This window comes from Beta vulgaris, chromosome 1 (assembly GCF_026745355.1).
Source record: "Beta vulgaris subsp. vulgaris cultivar EL10 chromosome 1, EL10.2, whole genome shotgun sequence".
Lineage (NCBI taxonomy): Eukaryota > Viridiplantae > Streptophyta > Magnoliopsida > Caryophyllales > Amaranthaceae > Beta > Beta vulgaris.
In genome coordinates this window covers 9,475,783-9,494,127 of record NC_079202.1, presented here as the reverse complement: position 1 = coordinate 9,494,127, position 18,345 = coordinate 9,475,783, and the positions used below count along the sequence as shown (strand labels likewise).

The 18,345-nt window shown below is 36.6% G+C and overlaps 1 protein-coding gene across 1 annotated transcript; it reads left to right on the top strand.

Moving 5' to 3' along the window:
- Positions 1 to 11,535: 11,535 nt before the first annotated feature.
- Positions 11,536 to 14,532, top strand: LOC104905815 (albumin-2). The gene is made up of 2 exons (XM_010694452.4): positions 11,536 to 11,646; positions 13,273 to 14,532. The coding sequence occupies exons 1-2, from the start codon at positions 11,644 to 11,646 to the stop codon at positions 14,284 to 14,286; spliced, it is 1,017 nt and encodes a 338-aa protein (XP_010692754.2). The 5' UTR covers positions 11,536 to 11,643; the 3' UTR covers positions 14,287 to 14,532.
- The last annotated feature ends 3,813 nt before the right edge of the window (positions 14,533 to 18,345 follow it).

Genomic DNA, 18,345 nt, shown 5'->3' with positions numbered 1-18,345 from the left:
ATTAATCAATATGGGATTGATTGTCAATTAACATAAATCATGCATGATTGATATATTAATTTCATTACCATATAAGGGAAATCCGAAATTATAACAATATGAGAGTGAATATTTTTCGACTAAATTTGAATGGGATTGGAGATCATGATATAACTTACCTTTTTTATTCCATAATTAACGCAAATCATCCATAATTAACGGAAATCATTTTCGAAAACTTTTAAATTTCGGATTCACCAAAGGCTAAATCCTATGTGGACACCGTAGATAAGAGTTTTACATTCCTCGGTAATTGTGAGCTTAACACGTATGCTTTTTCATTTTGCTTTAGATAATAATATAGATAGTGCGATCTAACAAATTGTATTACAATCACGGCAAAAATAAAGATGACAAATAATGTTAGACATTGTTACAAAAAACTTTAATGCAATCTCGTGCAAAAATAGTATGTAGTGAATATTTAAAACGCAATTAGTACTCGAAATTATGTGATTCTACATTAGTTTGTAAACTAAACTAATTTTTACGTTGATTTTATGGCTTTGATTGGTAGATTAACTTAAAAAGTAAAGGAAAAGATTGGGAAAGAAATCAATCAAAATTCGAGATCACCTCTTTTTTTTATAACAATAATGGGGATGTAATAATAATAATAATAAAAAACTGTAAATTCTTTAGCTTTCTAATATGTCGTTTACACTATTTCATACAAATTAACTATGACCATAATATCTTTCCAGAAAATAAAACTATAACCATAATATATTATATAAATATAAAAAGAATGATATAGAGGAAACTAATGACAAATTATGTTACAATCACGACAAAAATAAGATGACAAATAATGGTAAACATTACAAAAAAACTCTAATGCAATCCCATGCAAAAATGTTAAGCATAGGGTTTTTTCTCTCTATGGTGTTAAAGCGATAGCGTAGGGTGTACGCTAGCTATTGCCGACCACCGATGGGACGCCGGAAAAAACCTCAGCTTTCTCCACAATCTGAGATTAGAAAGGACACACCAGTTCATAAAAGTAGTGAGGTGAATAAGGTTACTCAAGGTCTTCAGGGCAATGGAACAGTAACTCAAGGAGGTACTGGCCATTCTTCCCCTGCGATGCAAGCAGCGATTGATGCCATTAATGAAGCTTTTAAAGCTCATAGAAGCACGCCAATGATGGTGACAAAGGAGAAGAATCCAGTAGTTCTTGATGATAGGGTTCATAAAGAGGTTGAAGAAGTGGTGATACATCCAACTGTGCCACAGGAAGCTCGAAGTAGTAGTGAGATTCAGGGGTCGATAAGTTCGGAGAAGGAAAAGATTACTGAAGAAGGATGTACAGATGGTCCTATCAACAGAAATGAGGGAAATGTTACAGAGAAGGTAGCTCCTGCAACAAAATGGGCAGAGGTTGCTGCTGGCAAAACTCTCACATCTAAAGGAGCTTCTCTCAAATTTATCCCTCCGGTGGTGAAGGAAGGTAAAAAAGTGGCTAAGCTAGACCAAATAGAAGTTGATAAACTGACAGAAACCTGGTCCTCTGCTATAATCTTATATGTTGTGGGTCAGACTCCTTCTATTGGGACTCTCACTAGATTTATTGAACAGCAATGGAACCATGTAAGTAAACCTAGAATTTTTCTTCATGACAAAGGTTACTTTATTGTTAAATTTGCTTCTGTTGATGATAGAAATGAGATTTTATATGCTGGGCCTCACATGATTAATAGTAGACCTATGATTGTAAAGGCTTGGACCCCTGATTTTGATTTCCAAGCTGAAGTTTTAAGGGTTGTTCCTCTGTGGGTGAGACTGTACAATCTGCCTCTGAATTATTGGGGGGCTGAATCCCTGAGTAGGATTGGTAGCATGATTAGGGTTCCTTTGTTTGCTGATGAATGCACAACTCATCAGCAGAGGATTACTTTTGCAAGGATGCTCATTGAAGTTGATGTTACTAAAGAGTTAACTAAAGTGGTGACAATAGAAGATGGGTCAGGAAGAATATGTGAACAAAAAGTCCATTTTGAGTGGGCGCCTGCCTTTTGTTCCAAATGCAATTCTATAGGACATGATTGTCTTAAGAAGAAGGCTAATATGGGGAAAGAAGGCACTAGACCTACTCAAAAATGGGTGCCTAAGATTGTTCAACCTAGCATGACTGTGATTGCTGAGGAAGCTGGGGTTGAAGTGGTTCAGGCAGCAGAGAATACAATGGAGTATAAGGAGGTGACTGAAGCAGTTGTAGCTACTGCACACATTGAAGAGAAGGATACTATGAGTAGTGTGGCAGTGAGGAGGGGAGGAGAGACTCTGAGGACTGATCCACCAGTCCAATGTGGAATATAGTCACTAGAGGCCAGAAGGGCAAAGATGTGCTTGAGACAGTAAGACCTGGGGTAGTAATTCAAATGTGGATGAGCTGGGAGTAGTCATTCACCCTTACACCAGGATAATGATTGTGTGTGCTTGGAATGTTAGGGGGTTAAATAGCCCGCTCAAAGTAGGGGAAATAAAGAAGTTCATGAAGCAGCAGAAGGTTTCTATCATGGCTTTACTAGAAACTAGAGTTAAAAGTCACAATAAAGATAGAATTTTGAAGAAATTAGGTAATGATTGGAGGTGGGAACACAACTATGAAGCTTCAAGTAGGGGAGAATTTGGTTTGCTTGGAGCCCTGCTATGTTTCAATCCAAATTCTTCTAAAAAATGTGCAATTGATGCACTGTAGGTTGAAGATAAATACACAGGTGATCAGTGGTATCTCACAATTGTCTATGGTTTGCATACAGTGGAAGATAGGAAGAGCCTTTGGTTGGATATTGGCAATTTGGGTCAATCTATACAGGAACCATGGTGTATAATGGGTGATTTCAATTCTATTCTCTCTACTGGAGATAGAGAAAATGGAGCCCCAGTTTCTAACTATGAAACCCAGGACTTGCAGCATCTCCTGGATTCATCTAATCTCATTGAAATGAAATCATGTGGGCATTACTTTTCATGGTCCAATAAAGGTACTGAGGTACTAGAATCAGAGCAGAATAGATAGGGCTTAGTGAATTCCTACTGGATAACTAAGTTTCCTCATGTGGTGGTGGATTACATGAATTCGGGTTTGTCTGATCACTCTCCCTTGCTGTTCCAAACCTCTCACAGGGTGCAACAAAGGGTAAACCATTTAAATTCTTTAACTACATGGCTGAACATGTGAGTTCCTTCAGATAGTTAGAGACCAATGGCATATGCATGGAAGAGAGGAGGATAGGCTGAAGAGTGTGGATAAGCTCAATGTGTTAAAAGGAGGCTTAAGGAGTTACATAAAGCTGAATTCTCCAACTTGTAGCTTAGAATTGATAATATCAGGGAGGATTTGCAGAGAGTTCAATCACAATTACAGAGCTCCCACACTGTATCAGCTTTCAACAAGAGAAAGATTGTATCCTGAATCTGCAAAAATTCCTAAATGTGGAAGAATGCTTTAAGGCAAAAATCAAGAATCCAGTGGTTGAAATTGGTGACTCTAACTCTCAATCTTCTTCAATGCTATAAAGAGAGGTATATGCAGAATAACATTGAAGTTTTATTCAATGCAATGGTGAAAAGCTAACAACTAATGAAGCAATTGAATCTGAAGTCATCCAATTTTATCTAGCCTAGGCTCAGCAGCTCCAAGCCTTCCATCAGTTGACATTCCTTTATTGAGAAGGGGCCTCAAGTTCAAGCTAGGGATGCAAACTTGCTCACCTTCCTTACAGTACAGGAAATTGAAGCAGCTCTATGGGCCATGATGATGACAAAGCTCCAGGTATTGATGGATTCAATAGCCACTTCTTTAAAAAAGCTTGGCTGTTGTTAAAATGAGTATGTCGCTGTTTGCAATTCTTAATTCAGGGGTCTGTTGCCTGAAATCAATTGTACTCTTGTTACACTCATTCCTAAGACCCTAACCCTTCTCTTGTTAAGGATTTTAGGCCTATTGCCTGTTGCACAGTTAGTACAAGATAATATCTAAAATCTTGACTAGCAGAATGAAGGATATGATTGGAAGTGTGGTTGATTTAAGTCAAGCTGGGTTCATGCCTGGTAGAAATATTTCAGACAATATTTTACTTGCAACTGAGCTTATTAAAGGATATAATCATAGGCATATCTCTCCAAGGTGTATGCTGAAAGTTGATTTGAAGAAGGCCTATGATTCAATTGAATGGTCCTTCTTGGAAACTGTTATGAATGAAGTGGGCTTCCCTTCAACATTTGTGAAATGGGTTATGATGTGTGTTTCAACTGTTTCTTTTCTATTCTCATTAATGGTAGCCCTTGTAAGCCCTTTAATGCTAGGAAGGGATTGAGACAAGGGGACCCAATGTCTCCATTTCTCTTTGCTATAGGGATGGAGTATCTTTCAAGATGTCTAGGGATATTAAAAACGATTCCTAGGTTCAAGTTCCATCCAAGGTGCAAAAAGTTAAACATCACCCATTTGATGTTTGCTGATGACCTATTGATGTTTGCTAAAGCTGATCAAGCTCCTTACAACTTATCTATGATGCTTTTTCCAATTCTCTCAAGCTTCAGGGCTCGAAGCAAATCTGGACAAAAGCCATCTCATATTGGAGGGGTTATGAGACTCAAAGGACTATTCTTCAGTCTGTTGTTAATATGCCCCTGGGTGTTTTCCCTTCAAATATTTAGGGGTCCCTCTCACCACCAGGAAGCTATTCTATAATGAATGTAGGCCTTTGATTGAGAAAACAGTGGCTAGGGTAAGGTCTTGGAATGTGAAGAAGTTATCTTATGCTGCAAGAGTCCAGTTAATCCAATCCATACTTCATGGCTTCCAATTGTACTGGTGTCAGATCTTTCTTTTGCCTAAGAAAGTGCTGAAGGAAGTCCAGAGTATCTGCAGAACTTTCCTATGGACTGGTCAAGACTCATATACAAGGAAAGCTCCTATAGCTTGGGAAACCTTGTGCCTTCCTAAGAGCTGTGGGGGGCTCAACATCAAAAATCTTGCCATCTGGAATAAAGCTGCAGTGGCTAAACATCATTGGGCTGTGTGTCAAAAGCAAGACAGGTTGTGGATAAAGTGGCTTCATGAGTATTATATTAAGCATCATGATATTCATTCCATGGTAGTCCCTAATAGATTATCATGGTCTATGAAGAAGATTTTGGAGAGTAGAGCAATTTTCCAAGAGCTGCAGATCACTTCCATGTTACAGCAGCATGAATTCTCAATCAAGAAGGTTTACAAAGTCATGTTAGGAGATTATGAGCATGTTTACTGGAAGAGGGTAGTCTGTAATAATAAAGCAACTCCTAAAGCTTTATTTGTTACTTGGCTGATCCTACATGGGAGGTTGGCTACTAAAGATAGGTTGTTTACATGGGGCATTATAAATGATGATCATTGTCCTTTATGTAATGAAGCTAGTGAGAGTATATCCCATCTTTTCTTTGAATGTCCCTTCTCCAGGGCAATCTGGAATGCCTGTCAACAACAGCTCAATGAAGTAGTGACTGTCAGAACCTTAACTGAGGAAATCAATATTGTGGCACTGAAGAGCAAGAGAAGTGGAGCTAAAGCTCAACTCTACTGCATGCTGTTTGCTGAAACTATGTATCAAATCTGGCTTCAAAGAAATGCCAAGATCTTTGGGGGCCTTATGTTAGATACAGTTGCTAATTTTAGGCAAATATGTTTTAGAGTTGCTAGTCGATGTAATGATTGTACTAGGAAGTTTATGGTTTGGTAAGGTAGCTTCTGTGTAGTTGTTCTCGTAGGGGATGTTTGCTTGGTTTCTGTCCCAGGCCCTTCCTAGAAGGTAAGGGGACTCAGCTTTGCTTTCTTTTCCCTTGGGGTTGATGTGGTGTATTTTACCCTTTTTTTGGTTATCAATAAATATTTTGAATTGCCAAAAAAAAAAAAAAAATGTTAAGCAACCACTTGAGATATGATACACTATTTCATTCACGCAAGTCATGAATTACTAATTGATATTCCCATTCGATGTTGCGACGAATTCACCTTCTACAGAAAATTGGATGTTGTTGCAAACCGTGAATGATGCTTGACATATTTTTTTTTTCTCAAATGATATATATATGAAAACATGTTTAGGGTTTATGAATTTTGATGTTGTAGTGCAATGCAAATATGATTAGGGTATTTATAGTGCAAAATAAAGATTGTTTTTTACTCGATTTTTTTTAAAAAATTAATAAAATATCATTAAATTACGAATTTTCATATTAAAGCTTGATTGAATCAATCCCTAAAATCACGCCATTCAAATTAGGAATGATTTTGATTTAGGTGATCAACTTGCACATGATTGAAGATTGTAATTGCTTGTTTCCATATGGAGTGAAGTTCCAAAATTTTCGGCCAAATTTAAACATAATTGGAGATTATAAAAACGACCTTGCCTTTTTTATTCCACAATTTACGCTAATCATCAATAATTACCTCAAATCACCCCTAATTAAGGCAATTAAATTTCCGAAATATTATAATTTTTGGATTTCACCTAGGCAAATCCTACGTGAACGCCCTAGATGAGAGTTTTACATTCCTCATGCTCTAGAATTGCTCGGTGATTGTGAGCTTGACACGTAGGATTTATCATTTTGCTTTAGATAATGATATTGATTAATATGAGACTTTGGCTAATATTTTCTTCATCTCGTATTGTTTGGGCCTCACACTTGTATATTTGCTCTTGAAATCATCTTTATTTCTCACGAGTCGACACCTAAGATAAATTTAGATAAAATAAAAACAATTAGAGTTCAATATATATAAAAAATAGATAATTATGAAAAATAAGTATATATTAATAAGTCTCACTAATATCTCATATATATAACTATAAAATCTATTCAAATGACTAATATATAAGGGTAAAATAATGCATTATTATGAACTAATCAAAATCTTTATAAAGTTTGTTCTTTTTATAAATAAATTGTTTTTAATAGTTTTTAACAAACAAAGACTTGATTTTTATTATGCAAAGTCTTTAAAAACGTAGTACCTCACCAAAAGTGAGTACTTGGGGATGAAATAATCATTACCATGATTATTTCTATCCCCCAACATCTCAAACATCATTTTTTTCCAACGTTTTTTATTTAAAGTTTTTCATTTTGTGTGTGTGATTTTTAATCTAAATATTAATATGGGTAGTTTAAGTGTTCAAATAAGCTAATATTTGAACATAACCTACTGTAATATATGTGTGTCATGTGTATTTTTCTCATGATTTTTCCATAAACATGCGTGTGATTGTTTTGTTTATTAAACATGGCCCAAAAGCTTATTTTGGCTACTGTTTTATTTTTAATTCAAAAACGGCTCACTGAAATGAGCCAATATTTTGAAAAAAAATGTTCCGGTGATGTCAAGAATTATTAAGTATTTTTCTTATGATTTATAGCAATCTAGTTTTCGAGTTATGATTTTTTTTTTTTTTTTTTTTTGCAAATTGGGTCAGAACTGGCTAAAAATAGTCTAAAACTTTCATGTTCATCAAGAGGCCATAATTTTTGGAAACAATGTTATAGGAACTATAACATGCTTCCAATATTTTTGGTATGATTTATGGGCTAATATTTTGCCCTAGGTGATTTCTATAAGCTATTCCAGAAAATCTGCTAGAGTTTTTATAAAAATCACTAAAATCATAACGAAACTATGGCATGTTCCAGGAAGTTTCTTGTGTGTTGTTTCCAAAAATTAGCTCAAATGAAGGTTTAGGTCCGTCAAATAAATTCCCTCCCAAAACTGGTTAGTTTTTATGGTATTTTTGTAAAAATCATTAGATGTACTTTTAGGGACTGTTCTCTTCGACATGAAACAGCTGAACTGAACTGATTGGAGCTGAACTGAACTTAACCGAATTGAACTGAAGAGAGCTGAACTGAAGAGAGCTGAATTGAACTGAACTGAACTGAACTGAACTGAATTGAATTGAATTGAATTGAATTAAATTGAATTGAATTAAATTTATTGTAATAAATATATAAATAATATTTAAACAATAATAATATGAATATTAAATAATAATTAATTATAATAATAAGTAATAATAATGAATAATAATAATAATAATAGTATTTTGGATATTTTTAAATGAGAGTTATAAATAAATAATATTAATTATCATAAATTATTAATAATAATAATAATTAATAATAATTATTTTATATTATTTGTATTAATATATTAATACTTGATGATGATTATAGAATAACAATAATATCTAAGAAGTAAATTAATATTACTATTTTAATAATTAGATTTAATAATATAATAATATTTAGTAATTAAAAATAATGATTGGATTGGACCGCGAAAATTGCATCAAACCGTTTTGACGCGATTTGATTGGTTTATGGGCTAAAAAACGTGGGTTATTTGCGCTTTGACCTAAACCATGTTCCTCCTAATAATAATACTAATAATAATGAGTAAAGCTATAATAAACAAAATAATATATAGAAATAATAATAATAATAATACTTAATAGTAATAATATAAAAATAAATAATAATAATAATAATAAGAGTAATTATTAAAATAAATTTTACCGACATAATAATAATATTTAACAAAATAGTTATAAAAGAATGGAGCTGAACTGAACTGAACTGAAATGAGCTGAACTGATTGGAGCTGAACTGAACTGAACTGAACTGAATTGAAGAGAGCTGAACTGAACTGAACTAAAAATAAGCTGGGGAGAACAGACCCTTATGCCTTAAAAAATTCTCCCTTTGGACACAATATTTCCTATGTTTCCAGATACCTTGAGTCAAGAATTGGGTGTCAATTGACTGGTAGAATTCCCTCTCTTAATTTTTCTTTGACTAGTTTTTCCTAAAAACCCTAATTTTCGGCTTTTCGCTAATAAAATGGACATTAGACCACTTAAAATGATTTTGGCCTTGGCCCAATTGCAAATTTGATCTCTTAGGTTAGGTTAGACCACTCATTAATTCAATTAGGCCAGCAACTTAGTTTGGCCCAATTTCCCCTTTAATTGTGCTTGTTTTGCTTACTTATGCTTAATCATTATAATTATGCTTTAATTATGTATTAATCATGCCTTAATTATGATTTACTTATGTTTTATTATATTTTGCCATCATTATAGCCGGTTTGTCCCGATCGGTCTACGCGTTGTACGCTTAAAAATTTATTTTTCCGCTTTTATTTATTTTGGATGCTTTTGTTCTAAGTGACAACTAGGATAAATAATAATCAAAATTATATTTTAATCAAAGTGATTACCCAATTATTAATGTGCAATCTATGATAGATCACATTAAAGTCACAATTAAATATAATTAATATGTGCTATCACAAAATCTATTAAATATGCGGAAATAATTCGGTAAAGTAAGTGATTTGCCCCAGACCTGTTCTCTAGGTAACGTAGACCAGTTATGAAGCCAATTGCAATAATTTCAATATATAGGACATCGATCGGTTCAATTAAACCGATTAGTCCCCCTAAACCGGAGTAGGGAATAAAATCGGTTTAAAAATAAAAAGTGGTCACCTGGTTAATTATTCGATCCACTTAGAATTCTAGCTTGACTCGGAATTCCAACGGTCTCGAGAAAAAGCTACACTTAGGCTTTAATTCGATTAATAGCACACCTAGACAAAAATAGCTCCCACAATGACCATGAAGTTAGGACATGCATATTCATTCGCATTTGTAGTTGCATCGGTGTCATGACTAGGGAAGTTCACTAAGGGTCTAGTTCTTTCCTGAAACAAGGAGAAGCCGTCAATACAGTCGTAGAGCACCTTATTGGTTTTCTCTTGTGTGCCTTGGATGTTTGTTTGAGGACAAGCAAATGTTCAAACTTGGGGGAAGTTGATGAGTGATATTTATTTCACTCATAGAGCACCTTTCTTTAGTGTTTCTTACATTTTCTTCTATATTTTAGTTAGTTGTTCTTTAATTTTTCTTCTTCTCTAATCTTTTCTCTTCTTTAGTTGTGAATGACAGTTTTCGGGTAGTTTGTCCATATTATAATTGAGCTTTCAAGGAACTTTGTCCAACTTGACTTCTTTGAGATTCTCTTTTGTAGGGAGTCAGAGCATTGGTCATGTTTCAACAACCAATTGTGGAAAGACGAGGAGCGCATGGAACAAAGTGTTAGAGGAGCAAAATAGGAAACTTTGGCTAATTTGGAGCATAACAGTACTGAGCGCAAGGGCTCCGTAATTCTGTACTTAAAGAACATTTATTGTACTCCCTCTGTAACACAAAAATTTCAACAGTTTCTAAAACTGAGTATAACAAAAAAATTCAAAATTTTTGATGTTTTCCATATTTGCTAAAAAAAACTACAACAGAATTACAACTTTTGCCATTACTTTGTAACCTTAAATGAGTTATTGAATTTGATCAGATTTCAATAAATTAATGTTAATACATTAACCAATTAATTACTTCCACCCAAATTGATTTCAACCACCACCCAACCATGACCTTAACTAGCCACCACCAAACCACTTCGAACATGCTATCCGACGAACCCACCGACCCAACCGCTCTGAACCGACAAATTGATGAACCTAACCACCCAACTACTTCGAACCCAACCACCACCCACTCACCCAGCCACTTTGATCTCAACATCGACCTTAACCCAACCACTTCGAACTGGCAAACCCACAACCCACAACTTCGAACCGACGAAACCACCACCAGAAACATTCGTCTCCCATCTCCACTACCACCGCTATCTTTGTCAGTCACTTCAACCACCACCTTTCAAAAATCCGGAATCCACCGAGTCACTTCACAAGCACCGCCACCCATCATTCCCACCGCAACAACACATCAACCACCACCCCCAACATTATTGCAACAGTTTTGAGCACCACATTTGCTAGAACATTTTTCCTACATTCGCCTTAGCCTATACGTTACATCCCGCAAGTCCCTTGACCCTGGGGGGGTTGAGTTGAAGTCGAAAGGAGTTTAGATCTAAGATTTGGGTCACTTGGTCGATCGTTCAATTTAAGTTGTCAATTGGTTCACTTTCATATATAGAAGTTTTTGACTAGTTAGGGAGGATTGCCTCCGAGATGGGGTGCGAAGTTTGAGAGGCTCACGCTAGCATAGCCTCTTTGACATTGGCTATGTGACTCCCAAGTCCCAACTATTGAACATTTGCTTATCGAAAATAAAATAGATTCGCAAAATATAGAACATACTTTTTTGTTGAAAAATAAGCTTAAAACGAATATTTGTTGAAATAGAACATTTGTTTATTGAAAATACAACATTTTTTACGAAAACTAGAACATATTTTTTTGCTGAAAAATATGCTTAAAATGAATATTTATTAAAATAGAATATTTACTCATCAAAAATGGAACAAATTTACTGGGTGCATGGTGTGCACCGTGCTCCCTGGAGCACAATAGAATTTTCAAGAAGAAAGAAGGGAAAAAGAATAAACGGAGTAGTCGTATGTTATAAGAAGGGGCTGGTATTGCGAATTCATTAGTCGCCTATTCGGTCTGGCTTAACTCGATTGATTCGTGAACTTTCGAACTTATTCAAGGAAATTGCAATTTCGGTTTAATTTCTTCATCGAATCATGGTAAGCTTGCTAAATTTTTAACCTAATTTTTGTTTTTGCTTTTTCTATTGTTATTGCTACAGTTGAAATCATCAAAACGCTACAATTACAGTTCTTATTATGCTAGATTTGCTTGCTAGAATTTGAAATGTTCTTACCGAAATTCTAAAGTCACTGTTAATAGCTGTTGATGCAAACTAAAGATAAAATGGGGGTAATCTTGTCTCGTTTTTGTTCTAAGTCTCAAAACCCTAACTGTTTGTAATTCGAAGAATTGATTGGTTTTTCGCATTAGAATCTGGGATTATCTATCTAATATATGTTGAATTTGATTTCATTTATCGAATAGTCCATACGAGGGATTGATTTGTGTTTGTTATCTGATGGGGGTTTCTTTATTTATTTATATACTAGAATTTTTTGCACGCGATGCGTGCTTGAATTTTTTTTCGAAACAGAAACTCGAATTTTTTCGGCATAAGAGTCAAAATTTGAACATTAGACATACGAATTATAATTGTTTTTAGTTGCAAAATTTGATTGATTTAGTTTCTGTCACTTAAATCTCTCACCATTTTTTTTTTTTTTTTTTTTTTTTTTTACTTTTTCAAAGTTAATTCTATGAACAAAATAGAAATTTTATTGAATTTATTTATGATTTCTAATATTATAATTTTTTAGTTGATTTTGAATTAAGTGCAATACTTCATAAAGTGTAAAGAAAGTAAACACTTTGGTAGTTTGATTTCAAGTCAATTTTTTCATGGGTTGTAGTTTGTAAGTGAATTTTTAAGTTTTTGTAAAGTTTCCTCATTTTAGTGATTTGCATAACGTAAATTATGCAATTTTATGATTTTAGTTGACTTGTGAGTGATTGTTATAAATATTTTTGATATTTTTGTTTGAACCCCCTTTGATTTGTAAGTGAATCTGTAATTTAGAATGGGAAGAAGGTAACATAGTCTCTTCATTCGGGGACACCATAGCTCCCCCCTTCCCTTATAGAATAGAGATATGTTGTACTTTAATTCTTGAATGATATTTTACATAAACCTTTTTACCTTGATAATTAATCGCTATTATATAATAGAAAAAATTAGGTCCAAATATATGCAAAAGTTTCATTATATATAGGAAACACTATAAAAAAGTAAATAATTTTATTCCTTGTCTAATTTCTAAATTCTGATTTCACTACAAATACACCTCTATTTTTTATCATGACCCACCATTAATTGTGAATGGTTCTTGAGAATAGTGATTTGTAAATAATTTTTTGTAAATATTTTTTTATGTATTGACGTTATAAGTTACTAGCTAGTTTTAGGTTGTATGTTAATTTTAAGTTTTAATAAAGTTTTCTGATTATTTGAGTGATTTGCGTGATTTTTATAACGTGATTTTCTCAATTGTATGGGTGAATTGTAAAGTTTCTTCCTTTAAGTGATTTGTGAGTGAGTGTTGTAAATTTATTTTAGGTAGTTTTCTTTGGGTGCCGATTTTGATTTTGACATTCCTTTTATAATTTAGAAAGGGAAGGGGGGCAAAATAGGCATTTCAAAAGAGGACACCATTGCTCCCCCCTTCCCTTATATAATAGAGATAATATAATGGTGAATCGAGTTGTACAAATCCTCTAACTTGTAGGACGAATCCCTAATTACAAGAGGAAGTTTCATTATGGATGAGAAGAGAAGAAGCGCAGCAGTTGATAAAGGGGTGAAAAGGGATGATGAGAGCAACACTGGTGATACAAATCCAAATCATAAAAGGGTGAAAAGAGATGCTGATAATACGAATGCCGAAAAGGGAGAAGCAAGCATCCGTGATTTGAGACCACGGCGGCGTGACCGTGAAGAACTGTTGGCCTTACTTAACAAAGAAAAGTATATGGAGTACTATGTTAATGCGGCATTCCGATCAATGCGTGATAATGAAGTGTTTATATTCCTGCAGAACGATTATTTTGTAATCAAGTATGATCCCGAAACACCAGGGAATGATTGCCTAGTCAAAGGCCCTCTCTTGGTTTGCGATGGCTTCCCCTCCCTTTACTCCTCTGGTTTTTCCAATTATGGAGTTAATGCTGCTTTTGGTTGCCATGGTGTCAATGAAGCATTTTTGTTTTCGGCCACACAGTGTGCCAAGATAAGGTATGATTTAGACACCCGAACAGGTGATCTAATAAAGGTCAAAGCCAAAAGGCCGACCTTGAGAATGTTTCCCTGCCTGGGTGAGCTAGAGCATGTTGTTTTCGACGCTGCCTTTGAATCAACAGTTGTTGATGAAGCTTATCTTTTTCAAGGCTCACGATATGTTCTCCTTAACTACTCCAAGCGGAAGCTCCTCGCCAGTGGTCTCATAACTGATGCTTTTCCATGCTTGCGGGATACCATCTTCTCAAGTGACATTGGAGCTGCCTTTGCCTCGCACAAGTCCAATCAAGTCTACCTTTTCAAAGACAAGTCTTATGTGCTCCTACACTATAACCCTCGTGAACCCGACGACAGCTACATAATCGATGGTCCCGGGGAGATTGTTCCCGTCAACTGGCCTTCTTTACGCGGCATAGTGCCTTACAATTGCTGGGGACGTGGAGATATCTCGCCCAAAACATGGAAAGCAGGTTGGACCGGTAATGGCTGGGTTAAAATTGCATAGAAAGTTCTGTGCCTTGTGAAGCGCATCAATCAGCGTTTGAGAATGGACTATGTCACACATTAACTCTTAAGCAAATTGCAATCTGTCCTTGTGTTTTTCATTGTATTAGAGTTCTTTAGAAGTTTGAGACTGGTTCCACATAATTACAGTATGTTTTAAGTCACTTATCTGTGCTTATTCTATAACTTTTATTTTACTTACGCAAGTAAAAGAAGTGGATCTTAAAAACAGTTTAGGTTCTAAACTGTAATTTCTATTTTGTGACTGAGAAATCAAATGAGCCTTAACTCGACCTCAGAGGCCAAATTAGGTATATTTTGCACAGTACTTGTTTCTGAGTTGGGTTTAGAATCATGTCATGCGCCTATGATGAATAAAGCAGATTCAGATTGGGCCTTCCTTGCTCATTAACTTTAGTTGTATGAAGTTTCTTTGGTATCAAATAAACTTACTTTTAGTCATGCATATGTAGGATGGTGCCGCCAAGTTGCCAACCTATGTTGTTAATGGTTAAGGTTCATCAAAATAAATAAGCATGTTTTTTTTATCTAATATTCTAATGAGCTAACGGTCCGTTTGGTTAGTGGTTATAAATAGTGGTAATGGTAATGAAATTTAGTGTAAATGTGTAAAGATTTTCACATGTCCATAACCATGGGAATGAAACTTTATCACAAAACATGATTTTCCTTTATAAATTTTCATTACCACCTAATACCACCTTCCCAAGTGGTAATGGATAGTAATGAGATTTTAGGAAGAAAATGGATATCTTGTGATTAAGTAGCATTACCATTGGTAATGACATTGGATTTCTAGCACAAATTTACACTATAATGCATTACCATTCCCACCATTTATAACCTCTTACCAAACGGGCCGTAAAAGTGCCTGTAGTTTAACTAATTCAATAGTTATATTCATATTGAAATAATCCTTTCTTTGCTCTTGATACAATAACAACTGAATCTTTGGGATCTTTTGTACATGTGGAGCTGAACATCTGGCATTTAATACTCTGTATGCATTTTTTCTTCCAACTACGGAAATTTCGATATATTGAATCGCTAATTTTGCCTCCACTAATCACGAATTCTCCATGACTCTAATTTGTCTAACTAAATTAGGCGTCGGAACTCGAAAGCACCATTTATTGTACTTAATCCATCACTTTCTAATATATAAAACCCTATTGTTTATCTAGCCATTAATAGTAACAACAATATTCAGTTATGAAGAGTAATAAAATGATATTTTCAATTTTGGTCAATTGTAAAAAATAAAGCTTATTGATTGCTTGGAAAGATTTGCACAAGAGTGGCACTTTGAAGTTCCTAAGTCATTGAAGGTGCTTGAAACCTTGTGATATATTTGCAAATTATAATTTAAAAAATTGTGCATGATGTTTGGGCCCACTTAGTCCAGCTAAGCATCCACATAAGCTTCGTGGGTCCCACTTATCATGACATGACCCTCAGCCCTTTTTTGGGCACCCTAGGGGTCCCACAGGAGTCATCCCAGAAAGGGCAATCTTGCCAATCCCTAGGGAAACTGTCTTATCAAAAAGGTCTTTTCCTAGGGGTTCTCACCACTATAAATATCCCTTGTCCCATCAAGGCAAAGGTATTCAATTCTTACCTAACTAATCTGAGTTTCTCACTCTAGACTCTCTCTCTACCTCAATCATCAACAAACTTGAGCGTCGGAGGGGAAATCCCGGAACAACCCCCGGGGTAGTTTTACGTGTTTTGCAGGATTCCGGTGAACAGATAACCAGCTCAGCTCGGATTAGAAACCTGCTCAGCATTGACCATCAACCTTAATTTTTAGGCAGAAACAGTTTCGCGCCGTCTGTGGGGATAGTACAAAAAGTTATTTCGCCACCACTCAGTAAAGCTCGATTGCTACTCAGAACTTAAACCCCAGTGTCGTTCAGCAATGGCACCATCAAAGAACACTCGTAACAAACCCTCTGCTCAGCCCCAGAGGTCCGAAAGGGAACCCTCACCCTCACACCATAGGAGGTCAGCTCGAACACGGTCTCCTACCGTTTAGACAATGGATCCTAACCTGGAATTGTCCCAAGAGAACCGCCAATCCCCCTCTCGGGAAATACGACATGTTGACCCCCAACCGCTATTTACAACCGACATAGCTCACATAGCAGCTCAGCTGCAGCAGACCCTACAACAAAGCCTCATGCAAATGCTGACCACCCTCCATCAGGGGCAAGGTTAGAGCAACTTCAACAACACCCTTCAACAGCGGGACAATAATGTCTTGGGACGCTCTCAAAGGGAAGAGCACGACCCTCGTTCCGCTCGTGGCCAGCCTAACCGGCAAAGGTCAGCAACCAAGGAGCCTAGTCGATCCCAGAGGGAACCGTCAAGGCAGGATGAGCGCCCTCCCCCTAGGGAGAGGTCAGCTCGTTGTGAATCCGCTTTCAGACAAGAAACTCATGCCTCCAAGTCGTCGAGGGGGGGACCCTCATCGCAAGCCGGAAGATGCTAGGCACTTCCTCAACGAGAAGCGCCACAGTCAAGGGTATGATGCCCGCCAGCTCCTAGATCGAAAAGCAGCTCAGCGGGAGGGGCAAGGTGACTCGGCACACTCTAAGCCCCTGAGGTTAGGCAATGGGAGCCTGAAATTTATGACCCCGTTCAGCCGGGAAATCATAGATACCCCTACCCAGGGAAAAATCAAAACACCTATGATCGAGCAGTTCGCGGGCCTAACCGACCCGGAGGATCATATGACTACTTACAAGGCTCAAATTAGCGTGCAGACCAGCTGTGAGGCCACGTGGTGCCGATTCTTCCCCACCACGCTGAAGGGGGCGCGCTGAATTGGTTTCAAGAGTTACCTGCTGGAATCATCACTGACTTCACGGTACTCGAGGACATGTTTACCCATCAGTTTGTAGCCAGGAAGAGGCAAAATAAAACGAGCCTTCATCTTATGGGGGTCAAACAAGAAAAGAACGAAAGTCTAGCCGACTCAGGTGGACGTTGGCTGAAAGTGAGGTCAAAACGTTCTCCGAAGCCATGACGAAAGCTCAGAGGTTTATCCAAGTGGCAGACATCTGCCGCCACTCGGAAGACGGGGGCAAGAAGAGAAAAGAAGAGGGCAGTCATAGGGATCAGCCCAAGCAACAAAAACAGGCGGTGGGTCGGATCGCTTTACAGATCATGGAAACGATCCCCGTTTCAACAGGAATCGGCGAGAAATTTACTTATATATCAAGAACAAGTCTATGCTCCCTCATCCTCCTCCTATTCGAAGTTCTGCCTATCGACGAGATAAGAGCCAGTGGTGCGAGTACCACCGAGAATGTGGTCATAACACAAAGGATTGCAGAGAACTGAATAAAGGGTTGGATAACTTGGCCGACCAGGGTAAGCTGAACCGCTACCTCAAGCACTCCAGCGAAGAGAAGGGGAAGCGGAAGGTCGGTCAGTCTAACAGCGGAGATACACTACAAGAAAATAGGTTTTGGGCGACGAAAATAGTCGTCGCCCAATGGGACAATTTCGTTGCACAAAGGTTTGGGCAACGAGATTTTTTCGCGCCAATTTCGTCGTCTTAGGTTCGAAGCCCATTGTATTTTGTGCGTCGAAAATTGTGATCTTCGCACAAACCACATCTTTGGGCGTCAAGTTACATTCGTTACCCATAATGGTCTTTCGTGCTACGAGCCTCTTATCCGTTGCACATTTATGGAGACAATTGGGCAACGAGTTTCTTAAATCGTTGCCCATACTACTTAATTTTGTGCAACTATTACTGTTTTTTGTCGCCCATTATAGATTGTAGTCTTACATACGTAATGTCTTGGGCAACACCAGTTTCGTCGCCCAAAATACTTTAGGCTACGAATTGTTGTACATATTTTTCAATCACGCGTTAAAGTGAAATGACAATGTGTGAACCCTATTTTGTTTCCCAAATTGGTATGGACTACGGATTATTGTTATCGTGTAATCTATAAGCTTTTTTCCTGTTCATATATATTAGATGAACCTATTAAAAACAAAAGTATGAGATAATAGAAGAAGTATT